Genomic DNA, 12,739 nt, shown 5'->3' with positions numbered 1-12,739 from the left:
TCACTCCAGTTCTGCACCATAAGGTTTGGGGAAGTCCCACATCTCCTCCTCCTTCCAAGCCCACAACTGCCTCTCTGTACCAGGGTGTGACGGGGTCTGCTTACTCCGCACGAGCCCAGACAGGGTTAAGTCCATATTACTGACAGCGGAAGTCCTGCCTCCCCGGCGGGACTGGGCATGCTCCAGATGCTCTAGCAATATAAAGGGAGGAAGCCCAGCTCGTTCTGGGCTGGAGGCTGTAGGCAAGGACCTGTCTGGGAAGCTCCTGCGGAGGGCCAGCTACAGCCCTTGACTGTGCTGGGATTCAGAGCCTCCCCAGGCCCACTTGAACCCCAGCGACTGGAGGAGCCACAGGAGGCTGACCCCAAGCAGGGCTGGGCCCAGGCTGCAGGATTCGTCCCGTCCCCCCTGCCGAGGACCCTGGGCCGGACCTCACAGGCTTTGGGAGCTCCAGTCGAAGTGCATTTCCTGCTGTTATGCTGAGCAAGAGCTCTGATGGCTTTGGACGCTTCCTGTGTCACCGGGGCCTGCAGAATCTCCCGGCTCTCATGGGACCTCGAGGAACCCTTTCAGCCTCCCGACTTCTCTCACCTGATCCATATTTTCCCGCCGTTCAGCGTGTAGAATTTCCCACACTCGCTGAGCTCTGCGAGGGTTTTAATAGATGCTGCGTCTGAGCCACTAGACGGCTCCGTTAGGCAGAAGGCAGCGATGGTCTCTCCTGCAGAAGGGAGCAGAACGGTCACCAATGGCACAGACTTTAACAGCATAGAGAACACAAAAGAACCCACACGCAGCCAGGGCTCTGCCGGGGGCCCAGGACCCGCACTGCCCTGAGGACTCCCCACCTACACAGCAGGGAGTGAGTCCATGGCAGGCAGGCACGTCGGGCGGGATGAGGATGGGGTGGGGTACATCCATGCACACCCCAGGGCAACCAGCTGGCCGTATGTAAACAGACAGCTACAGAAAGCTGCACTTTTCTGCAACTCAGCCGGTGCCTTGCCTTGGGTATCCCGCAGATCCCCTGCTGGCACAGCGACATGCCAGCCTGCAGTGTGAGCTCGAAGGCTGTGCTCTGACGGGGCTTGAGGGCTTCTGCACTGAACTGGCAGAGCAGTGCAGAGAAGCTTGCACAGAGCTTGCCTGTGCTACACCTAGCTCTCCCCACTGCTGTCAGCCGCCCGCCGTCACCACCCCTCCCCACAGCCTGCAAGCAGAGTGCTGAAAGCCCAGCTCAGAGCAGTGTCTGGGAGACCTGCAAGAAGCCAGGAGGGTGGGTAAAGATCTACATTATACCTTTCATAGGGCACAACAGAGTGAAGAAAACAGGCCCTGTTTCCTACCAGATGCTAGCTTGGGCAGGTATTTCTCCTTCTGACTCTGGGTCCCGAAGAGCAGGATTCCCTTAAAGCCGATTGACTGATGAGCACCAAGGCTTATGCCCACACCAAGGTCGTGCACTCCAACCACCTCCACCATCCGAGCATACTAAAGGGAAAGCAAAAGAGAAATGGTGGGGACGGGGATTAGGTTGGAACCGCTGCCCAGTTTGACCTTCAGATACTACAGCTTCTGGGGACTAGCAAACACTCCACATCAACACTAATATTAACACTGCTCCCATCTGCTCCTCCTAATCACCCCTGCCAGGGCCCAATGCAGGACACTGGGGGCACAGACCAGTCATCAGGAGCCTTCAGACACTCTCAGGCCCATTCAGCTGGCTGATCCCTGCCCCGCTCTGTGTCTGGCTCACAAGGGCAGAGGGGAGGAGGTAGGAGAAGGTTTGGGTAGAACTTTTTAAAAGAGGAAAAAGAAAACCCACACCTAGCGAGATATGCACATTGGAGATGTTACTGATACATCATCTGTCTACCACTGTGTCTGTCTTGTCTATTTAGGGACTGCCTCTGACTGTTTGGCCGAGCAACACCCAGCCATGCGCTACTGCAGAATTGATGGTAATGAATATTTATTGATGGAATTACTAGAAAGCAAGACTCAGGGAAGTGACTACACTACTGTCATATAGCAAGAGGAAACCAGGTCTGGGAACAGAATCTGGTTCTCCCAGCTCCCATGCTGGTTCCCTATCCCACACTGCCTCACCTCTGAACTATTCAGGTGATATTTTCACACTCCATAGCTACTATAACGGGCACAGGATAAAAACCTAGCTGGAGGGATTGGTGGAGCTCAGCACAGCAGCTGGAGGCTTTCCAGTGACTGTTGGTCTACTGCCTGTAGGGACAGCCCTGGTCTGTGTGGGGCTGACAGGTGACGTGGCTTCAGAGCTCTCAGATCTTCCAGAGGGTTAGGCAAGGTGGGTACAAACTGGCTGACCGTCTTTTCTGTGCTGTTACAACTAAACCCTGGTAGAGCTTGGATGCTGCATAGGGAGGTGAAGCTTGTCCGCACAAACTGACACGTAGCTGTCTGTGGCTCACTGGGGACTGAGAGCACGCAGCAAGCTGGATTCATATGCCCGGTGCACAGGACCACAGGAATGGAACGTCACGCACTTCAGCGTCAGGCTGAGCACGGCCATGCTCCCCAGGCAGGGCTTCATTCGGAATGAAAGAGGTGCCTGGGATCCAGCAACTTTTTACTTTCATACCTGATGCAGCAAGTCCAGCGGGGCTGGGCTCTGAACTGCCAGGCTCTGGCACAAAGTAAGCACTGCCCCTTCGCCTCTGAATCACGGCCCCGCTCTTCTCTGCTCCCGACCTCCTCCAGGAAGTGACTCTACCATGTTACAGTGGGGGAGGGGCCGCGAGAAGAGAGAACGGGCCCACCTGCCCGCCAGGTCAGGACAGCTCTCACGCTCCGAGTCAAACCCAGGGGAGGCTGGATCTGAGTTCCATGCCTGGCCCCCCCATCACAGGCCTGAGCCAGACACTGGCTCCAAACACCCGACCTCAGGGTGAGTTCAGATCCCGGCCCCTACTGTCCCGTCATGCCTGCACCCCCAAGGCTCTGTCTTACCTGGGTGTTTGTCAGCCCAACTCCCCCCAGCTCCTCAGGCACCTGCAGCCCAAAGGCTCCCATCTCCTTCAGCCCTGCCAGGGTGGTCTTCTCAATGCTCTCCAGCTTCTCGTTCTCCACAGGATCATTGACCTCCTTCAAGTAACGAAAGGGAGCGAGTGAAAGGCAGGTGCAACGCCGAGGCGAACGCTGCATGGGGCAAGGCCGGAGGGGCCGGCAAAGTCGACGTTTACGCATTGCCTACCGGGCACCAAGGAGCTGCTGGATCCTAGAGCAGGCAATCTGGGCACTGGTGTGTTAGTGTCCTGCTGTTGCTGTGCGAGTGAGCCCGAGGGTCAGTGTGTGTGTGTGGGGGGGTAAGCCTCGGAGTGAGCGATCTATGACCTGATTGCCCTTCCCCTCTGCCTCTGCCCCACGCTCCCTCCCTCCAAGCCTGTTCTCTATCTCTGGGGAGGGCCAGGCCTCGCAGAGCCACCCTGTCTTTCAAATATCCCTGCGGAAAGGCCTCCCACATGAACTCCTTCACTGCCAACACCCAAACAGGTAACCCACGCCTCGGTCTGACAGACTGGTGGCGCGTTGTATGAGACATGGGCATTAGCGGCACTCAGGAAATCACAATCAGGAGGAGAACGTGGATGTGCACTTGTGCATCCTCCAGGCTTCAGAAAGAGGGTAGATTCGCCAGGAGAAGTAATTTTTTTAATGGTGGTGAGGCCAGCCGTCCCACATCACTGTCTGAGGAAGACGGAGTCCTTTTCCTTTGTTTACAACACACACTTCAGGCTATTCCGTAATCAAACAGGCAGCAGACTGCCACTAACCTTGAAGAAGCGGGTGCAGGGATCTACCAGGGCTTGCAGGAACTGCATCTGCTCCATTGAGAGCACTAGGGAGGGGCAAAGTTACAGCTAGATTAGCAGGATGTGTCTAACCCTCATCACTTTATTACATGATTTGACACAAACACCCTTATGTGAGGAGGCACCTTCTAAGACTGGATGTTTGTCTAAGAGATCTGCTGTAGTCCAGAAGGGGTGGAATGGGGCAGGGCTGGGGCAGGAAGGGGCGGGGGGGCAAACAGGGGCGGGGGCTTTGGGGAAGGGGTGGAATGGGGCGGGGCTGGGGCAGGAAGGGGCGGGGGGGCGAACAGGGGCGGGGGCTTTGGGGAAGGGGTGGAATGGGGCGGGGCTGGGGCAGGAAGGGCGGGGGGGCGAACAGGGGCGGGGGCTTTGGGGAAGGGGTGGGAGGGCAGGGGTCTTGGGGAAGAGGTGGAGGGGGGCTAGAGCAGGACGCAGCAGTGCAGGTGTCCTACGCAGCTGCATACTTTGCGTATGGGTAGGGATGGCCCTGTCTGGTCAGCAGACTGAGCCGAGAGCTCCATGGAAACTCAGCTAGCCTCTCGCTGGAGGTGGGAGGAGCACATGGCCTGTGTTCTGTGACTTTGGTGGCTTTGCTCTGCTATGCCATTAAACCAGCAAAGGTCACCATCAGCACTAAATCCATAAGGAAATTTTAAATAAAAATATCCTACCTGCGGGAAAAGGAAAAACATTGTCAGGTATAAGCTTCCCGTTGAACAGGTTCATGACAAAGGATGTGGATTCCTGGAGGAGACAGATGATAACAAGAGCTCTTACACACATGAGCCCTGCAGAGCGGAGTGATACTAGGAGAGGGAAGTTCATGGTATGCTTTCTGCACAGCTCAGAGGTGGGGAGTCCAGGAGGAGAACCGCTCCTGTGCTGACTGCAGAACCATGGCACCCTGCAGGACATGCTGAGAAGCACAGTGAAAATGTGCGTAAGTGAAGAGGGTATTTTTGCCTTTGCGGAGCTCTCGGGACTGTGGTGCACCCAACTCCCACAGAGAGGTTCCGCCTGTTCTCAAAGGCTCAGAGCTCTCAAGATCACGGACAGCTGTTCTGATGATGTCATGCTTCCACCTCGTGTTTCATTGGCTGGGCATATTGTCACTCTGCAGTGTGGCCTCTTGGGAGAGGCTGCCAAGAGCCCCCTTTACTGTCATTGTGCAGCAGACGGGGAGGCTGTTAAGAATTGAGCTGCTTTTCAGATTTTCCTCCCAGTTCTTATTCACACACTTGCCTCAAACACAACGTGAATCTCATTAGACGTCAGGCCTCCACGCTTGTGTGGTTTGGCACCATTACAGTACCATACCCGCTGTGTTACCCTAGAGCCAGCAGAAGCAGCATCAGGCATCACTTTATTTTCTTCTTTGGTGCTTTATTTTTTTATATGCCAATGCTATTCACTGCCTCTGAGGCTGACCAGATCTGATTGCCACGCCCAGCTGAAGTCAATGGGAGAGGAGTGAGCTGAGAATCAGGCCCACAGTATCTATGAAGTACGGAGGAGTCCCCCCTGGGGACAGTGGCAGTCTCAACATCAGTCATTAACACAGTCCGGGACAAAGCACTGAGCGCAGACCTGCAGCCACTTCCCAAGGCTTTCAAAGCAAAATTATACAAGCAGTGTGACTTACCTTGTTCGCTTTATTTGAGTATCTCCCTTTTTGATGTGTTATATAGTATGGAGGCGATGTCAGTCTGGGGAAAAGAACAAAATTGCTGTGACATCATGCAAGTGCAATTTTCACCATCAGTCACAAGCATTTACTTGGGTGACTGTCAGCAGTGGAAGGCATGTGTCTGCGGTTTGATGGTCACGGCACAGCACCTTTAAAGAAAGCCCGAGAAACCACCTGGAAAACTGTAAAAGGAATCTGCTTCAATGGCATCTCCGATCTCCATCTTGACTACCAGGGATTTTGCACAAAAGCAGTATTTTAGGTTCTTTCGCCAGCTGGTACTTTATTGGGGAAAACAGGCAGACGGGAGTTTATTTAGTAAGAGTAATTAACTACTCAGGCTCCCCAAACAGATATGGATCTTGGGAACTAGCACTGGAGTTGGCTTTTTAGGGTACGTCTTTGCTTTAAAAAAAAAGGGGGGGGCATGTTCTTAACTCAGGTTAGGTAACCCAGGATAAAACAGCAGTGAAGCACAGTAATTTGGCTTTTAACTTGAGTTAGCCACTCGAGTTAAAGCCGATAGGGGAGCCTGGGGTTGACTTGACCTGCTAACTGGGTTAAACACAGAGTTGCCATGTCTTCACTGCTATTTTAGTCCAGCAAGCTAACCTGGGTTAAGCACACATATTTTTGGAGGGGTGGGGGGGCGCAATGAAGACATACCTCTAGAATCTAACTCCATCTGTCTTGCTGCATAGGTATTATGGTGCTGGGCACACCAAAAATACTTCGATATTTGAAGTGTTAGCTAGAAACAGCTTCCATAAAGCCCTCCTTTAACTTTGTCTTATAAGTTTGATCTGATACCTGCCAGATACCGTCCAAAGTCAAAGGAGAATGTTTCTACACACCTTGAAGAAAACTTGTCAACCTGTCTTTGAGTTACAGAGCTTTAAAGTGCCCTGAGGTGAAGCTCTGACTTCTCTTAATTTTTTTTGTTCTGGTTTGGCCCCTGGACCCTCACGGTCGAGTTACAGCTCCTTGGAGTGCGGCGCTAGCCAGCTTTGAAGAAAATAGGCTGTAATTAAGCAAACTGGATGATTATTTTTGTGTGTAGTTTTGGGTCCAATCCTGCTCCCACTGATTTTGATGGAAGTTATGGGCACGTTTGTTTCTTTGTCCTTTATAAGAATAACATAGAATCATAGAATCATAGAATATCAGGGTTGGAAGGGACCCCAGAAGGTCATCTAGTCCAACCCCCTGCTCAAAGCAGGACCAATTCCCAGTTAAAACATATCGGTTTGTTCTATGTTGTGAACAATGGATCAGCCTGCTCCCCCCTCTGCTTCTGTAAACAATGGGTCAGTCTGCTCCCCCCTCCCTCCTGCAAACAATGGGTCAGCCTGTTCCCTTCCCCAAAAATAATGGATTAGCCTGCTCCCCCCCCCAAACAATGGGTCAGTCTGCTCCCCCCTCCCCCTGAAAACAATGGGTCAGCTTGCTCTCCCCCCCTCACAAATAATGGGTCAGCCTGCTTCTCCCCCCTCTACGCCCCCAAAACAATGGGTGAGCCTGCTCCCTCCCCCACAAATAATGGATTAGCCTGCTCCCCCCCCCACAAACAATGGGTCAGTCTGCTCCCTCCTCCCCCTGAAAACAATGGGTCAGCCTACTTCCCCCCACCCAGACACACAAACAATGGGTCAGCCTGCTCCTCTCTCCCTGTGAAAACAATGGGTCAGCCTAATTCCCCCCCCACACACAAACAATGGGTCAGCCTGCTCCCCCCTCCCCCTGAAAACAATGGGTCAGCCTAATTCCCCCCCACACACACAAACAATGGGTCAGCCTGCTCCCCTCTCCCTGTGAAAACAATGGGTCAGCCTAATTCCCTCCCCACACACAAACAATGGGTCAGCCTGCTCCCTTCTCCCTGTGAAAACAATGGGTCAGCCTGGTCCCCCCTCCCCCTGAAAACAATGGGTCAGCCTGCTTCTCCCCCCCCCCCCCACACACACACATACAAACAATGGGTCAGCCTGCTCCCTCCTCGTCTCCTCTCCATCCCCGCCCAGCTGTGCTGGAAAGGGCAAGAGGGGGCGAAGAATCCCTGGCGCTGCCCCCAGGGCCAGGCTCCACGAAGGGAGTTACTGCATTTTAGCTATGGCGCAAGGACAGAGACTCATAGACGTTATGGCCTGACGGGAGCATCATGATCTAGTCTGGCCTCCTGCTCATGGCAGGCCACAGAACCTCACCCACCCACTGCTGTGATGGACCCCTCACTTCTGGCTGAGTTACTGAACTCCTCAAGTCACGGTGTAAAGATTTCAAATCCGCCAGCTGTACTCATAAATTGAGCTCAGTTTACTCTACCTGAAGTGGGGCGTAGCCAGAGCTTGTGCCCAAAGTTGCCTCCACCAGCTGGCACTCAGTCTAGTCCTGATCAAACGAAGCATTCTCTCTGCAGGCACTGCTCAGCTCACTTCCTCTGCGGAAAAAGGAGGAGGGTGAACACAAGACAAGGTGTATGTAGCAATTTATCCCGAAATCTGAACCATTTCATCACTCCAGTCAAGGCCAACATCACCAGGGGACCTATCTCCCTTCTAAACAGCCTTCCCCCAACCCCTCCTTTTTGGGCTTGATCCCAAATAGCCCCTACCAGGGCTTTCCCGCCTCCATTGTATGGCATGTGTAGCCTATACAGGATCTTCACTATTTCCCATCCCAAAATTCAGCCCCGATCCCATAGTGGGCTTGTGACTTACTCCTAGAAAGCCACTGGGAGGAACACCTTGCTGAGTAGGTTGGCACAGAGCTTTTCTGCCGTGGAATCTTGATAAAGAAGTGCTTGCTTCTGCAATGTGACATCATTGCTTCAGGGGTGATGTCACTCAGGGTATTATGATGTCATCACCTGTATTATCTATATTCTATTACCATCCAGGGGAACCAATCAAGAATCAAGGCCTCATTATGCTAGGCGCTGCATAGGCATACAATAAAAGGTCAGCCACGACGAGCTAGTAGTCTTGGTAATCAGAACCAACAGGTAGATGAGATAAACAAATAGGGAGTAGAGGTGGGGAAAAGAGGGAAGATGAAGTAACTGTGACATGAGCAAGAAGTTATCCATGATAAGCAGCAGTCTCATCGCACCACCTGCCTACTCACTGCTAGCTGGTCATAAGCTGACAGCAGAGGAGAGTTTTAAGGAGGAGGAAATAGATCTGGGATCACTTTAGGCACATCTCTCTCCACTAATAACTCATCCAAGCATCGTTTGATGCTACCTAGTGACACATAAACATCCTGAACTTTTCCAGATCATTGTGAATAAAGAACACCCCAACAGAATGGAAATGCCTGATAATTAGCATCATAAATTGTGCTCCTAGCTGTACCAGTTCAGAATAGGGTTTGAGAAATAAGCAAATGCTGCATTTCCTGGTTTGCTTCTGTGGTTTCAGCTGCAGATACATTACTGCCTCTTGTGATGCTATTCACCCTTGCTCTGCAGGCCTGAGTTGGATTGGTAGAAAATGGAGTAGGAAGCCAGATCTGGATGGCACAAGGTAGTCACAGGAATGTATAGATCATCACAGCCATCATTACAGGGTTAAACTCAAACCTTATTTGCCAGAGGTGTGGATGTGGAAACCTCACATAGCCAGGCAGGATTTTATTGTTATTTACATGCTGACATAGGGTACATGATGCCTTCCATGCAAAAAGGAGACCAAAGGCCAAATCTACATCTGTGTAAAAATCTGCAGTCACTGCATTAAAGGTAGCGTACAGCAAGGTAGCAGAGATTAACCCTTTCTGGCCATGTAGTAGCACCCCCAGGGCCCAATCATGCTCTTACTGAAGTCAGTGGGAACTTTCCTACTGACTGAAATGGGAATAGAATTGGGTGCAAAGGGGCCACTTCTGCAACCCCCTTATTCCCATAAATAACCCCATGAACACAGGTTTGCAGGATTGGGCCCTTTATCAAGACTTCACAAGGGAAGGTACTGAATACTGGGGGAAGAGAGAAGGGTTGCAGCAATGTGAGTATATAGTGGTGTTGGTTATCAATGTGCATAGCTTAAATTCCCTGAACTATACAAAAATAAAAAAGCAATTTAAATGGAAATTAAAAGAAGCAGTCACAAGGGTGAAATGCCTGGAAATTGCATGGAGACTATTTAAAAACACCATATTAGAGGCTCAAACTAAATGGATACTCCACAATTACAAACAAACAAACAGTAAGAAGACCAAAGATGCAGCGTGAAAGAGGCACTTAAAGGCAAAAAAGCATCCTTTAAAAATTGGAAACCAAATCCTACTGAGGAAAATATAAAGGAACATAAATTCTGGCAAGTCAAATGTAAAAGTGTAATAAAGCAGGCTAAGAAAGAATTTGAAGAGCATCTATCTAAGGACACAAAAAGTAACAGCAAAATGTTTTTTAAGTCTCTCAGAAGCAGGAAGCCTGCCAAACAGTAAGCAGGGCTACTGGGTGGAAAAGGGGCCAAAGGAGCGCTCCAGGAAGACAAAGCTGTTGCTGAGAAGCTAAATGAATTATTTGCATCAGTCTTCATTGCAGAGGATGTGGGGGAGATTCCCACACCTGAGCCATTCTTTCTAGGTGACAAATCTGAGGACGTGTCCCAGATTGAGATGTCAGTAGAGGAGGTTTTGGAATGAATTGGTAAATTAAACAGTAATACATCACCAGATGGTATTCACCCAAAACTTCTAAAGGAACTCAAATATTAAATCGCAGAACTAACTGGTGTGTAACCTATCATTTAAATCAGCCTCTGTACCAGGTGACTGGAGGGTAGCTAATGTAATGCCTATTTTTAAAGAAAGGTTCCAGAGGCGATCCTGGCAATTAGAGGCCAGTAAGCCTGACTTCTGTACCAGGCAAATTGGTTGAAACTATCATAAAGAGCAGAATTATCAGACACATAGATAAACACAATATGATGGGGAAAAGTCAACATGGCTTTTGTAAATGGAAATCATGCCTCACCCATCTATTAGAATTCTTTGAGGGGGTCAATAAATATGTGAACAAAGCTGATCCAGTGGATACAGTGTACTTGGACTTTCAGAAAGCCTTTGACAAAATCCCTCACCAAAGGCTCTTAAGCAAACTAAACAGTCATGGGATAAGAGGAAAGATCCTCTAATGGATCAGTAACTGGTTAAAAGATAGGAAACAAAGGGTAGGAATAAATGGTCAGTTTTCACCATGAAGAGAGGTTATTTACCCCTTCTCATGACACAAGAACCAGGGGTCACTCAATGAAATTAATAGGCAGCAGGTTTAAAACAAACAAAAGGAAGTACTTCTTCATATAACAGACAGTCAACTTGTGGAACTCATTGTCAGGGGATGTTATGAAGGCCAAAAGTATAGCTGGGTTAAAAAAATAATTAGATAAGTTCATGGAGGTTAGGTCCATCAATGGCTATTAGCCAAGATGGTCAGGGATGTGACCCCATGCTCCGGGTGTCCCTAAACCTCCAACTGCTAGAAGCTGGGACTGGATGAGAGGGGATGGATCACTCAAAGTTATCCTGTTCTATTCATTCCCTGTGAAGCATCTGGAGATGGGGCAAGACCTATGTTATTAACTGTTGTGGTATGTGCAATTTTTCTAAAAGCCCCAGCTCCTTTAGTCAAGAAATTAGGTGAGAATCTCAGCTTGCATTTTTTAAAAGTAAGTTTCTAGCTCGGGTGGTTGCAGCGAAAAGTTGAACACACATATCTGGACATCTGACCCACAAAGGTGGGATTGAGTGATTTACAGTGGAAAGACAAAAAGGATCAAAACCCAGAAAGCAAATAAAAACCACCCAACATTTCTTAGTTTAAAAAATCTCAGTTTTAAAGCCAGTCTTGTGCTGTTTGGGTATGTCCACACTGGAATAAAAGGCCCGACACACGGCCACGGCTGGCCCAGATTAGCTGACTCAGGCTCACAGGGTTATGGGCTCCCATAGCTCGGACTCAGGCTGCCTACACAGAAATCTTACAGCCCCGCAGCCCGAGCCAGTTGAGTAAACGTACCCTTTGGGCACTTGGGTTGGCAGCGCTGCACCCCCTGACTGACTCCAGCCATAAAGCTGGCTTGCTCCTCCCAGGAGGATCAGCTCCATGTGTGGGTGCTCTGCAGTGGCTTGGAGCCAACCGAAGGGCTCTGACAGCAGACACCCTTCCTGCTGCCAGGGAGAGTGGAAAGTGGGTGTGGCTGGGGTGTCCCTGCACTATGCAGAGACTCAGCTGTGTTCTCAGCCTCTTGTGGCTATTGCGGTGTGGCCTAATTTACAGCAGCCTCCAGACTGCTCTGAATACAGCATAGGACCTGGCTCTGCACAGTCACTGCAGGACCGCATGCATGAATCATAGAATCATAGAATATCAGGGTTGGAAGGGACCCCAGAAGGTCATCTAGTCCAACCCCCTGCTCGAAGCAGGACCAATTCCCAGTTAAATCATCCCAGCCAGGGCTTTGTCAAGCCTGACCTTAAAAACCTCTAAGGAAGGAGATTCTACCACCTCCCTAGGTAACGCATTCCAGTGTTTTACCACCCTCTTAGTGAAAAAGTTTTTCCTAATATCCAATCTAAACCTCCCCCACTGCAGCTTGAGACCATTACTCCTCGTTCTGTCATCTGCTACCATTGAGAACAGTCTAGAGCCATCCTCTTTGGAACCCCCTTTCAGGTAGTTGAAAGCAGCTATCAAATCCCCCCTCATTCTTCTCTTCTGCAGACAAAACAATCCCAGCTCCCTCAGCCTCTCCTCATAACTCATGTGTTCTAGACCCCTAATCATTTTTGTTGCCCTTCGCTGGACTCTCTCCAATTTATCCACATCCTTCTTGTAGTGAGGGGCCCAAAACTGGACACAGTACTCCAAATGAGGCCTCACCAATGTCGAATAGAGGGGAACGATCACGTCCCTCGATCTGCTCGCTATGCCCCTACTTATACATCCCAAAATGCCATTGGCCTTCTTGGCAACAAGGGCACACTGCTGACTCATATCCAGCTTCTCGTCCACTGTCACCCCTAGGTCCTTTTCCGCAGAACTGCTGCCTAGCCATTCGGCCCCTAGTCTGTAGCGGTGCATTGGGTTCTTCCGTCCTAAGTGCAGGACCCTGCACTTATCCTTATTGAACCTCATCAGATTTCTTTTGGCCCAATCCTCCAATTTGTCTAGGTCCTTCTGTATCCTATCCCTCCC

At 50.4% G+C, this 12,739-nt stretch overlaps 1 protein-coding gene across 3 annotated transcripts in view; it reads right to left on the bottom strand.

The window, feature by feature from the left end:
- The window catches only part of LOC125642751 (very long-chain specific acyl-CoA dehydrogenase, mitochondrial), a 43,250-nt gene extending 30,876 nt beyond the window's left edge, over positions 1-12,374 (bottom strand). Inside the window, exons 1-8 of one of the 3 annotated variants that reach the window (XM_048864527.2) lie at positions 8,256-12,373; positions 7,861-7,975; positions 5,494-5,557; positions 4,523-4,595; positions 3,813-3,877; positions 2,989-3,123; positions 1,347-1,491; positions 592-721 (exon numbers count right to left, since the gene is read on the bottom strand). In XM_048864527.2, coding sequence (XP_048720484.1) covers positions 592-721; positions 1,347-1,491; positions 2,989-3,123; positions 3,813-3,877; positions 4,523-4,595; positions 5,494-5,557; positions 7,861-7,943 — 695 coding nt within the window. In that variant the 5' untranslated portion in view covers positions 7,944-7,975; positions 8,256-12,373. Of the gene's footprint in view, positions 1-591; positions 722-1,346; positions 1,492-2,988; positions 3,124-3,812; positions 3,878-4,522; positions 4,596-5,493; positions 5,558-7,860 lie in introns of those variants that run through there. The other 2 variants (XM_048864528.2, XM_048864530.2) reach the window with 2 other exon arrangements.
- Between the last annotated feature and the right edge of the window lie 365 nt (positions 12,375-12,739).

The sequence above is a fragment of the Caretta caretta genome, chromosome 9 (assembly GCF_965140235.1).
Source record: "Caretta caretta isolate rCarCar2 chromosome 9, rCarCar1.hap1, whole genome shotgun sequence".
Lineage (NCBI taxonomy): Eukaryota > Metazoa > Chordata > Testudines > Cheloniidae > Caretta > Caretta caretta.
The sequence above is the reverse complement of the archived record's forward strand: the minus strand, read 5'-3'. Positions and strand labels throughout refer to the sequence as shown.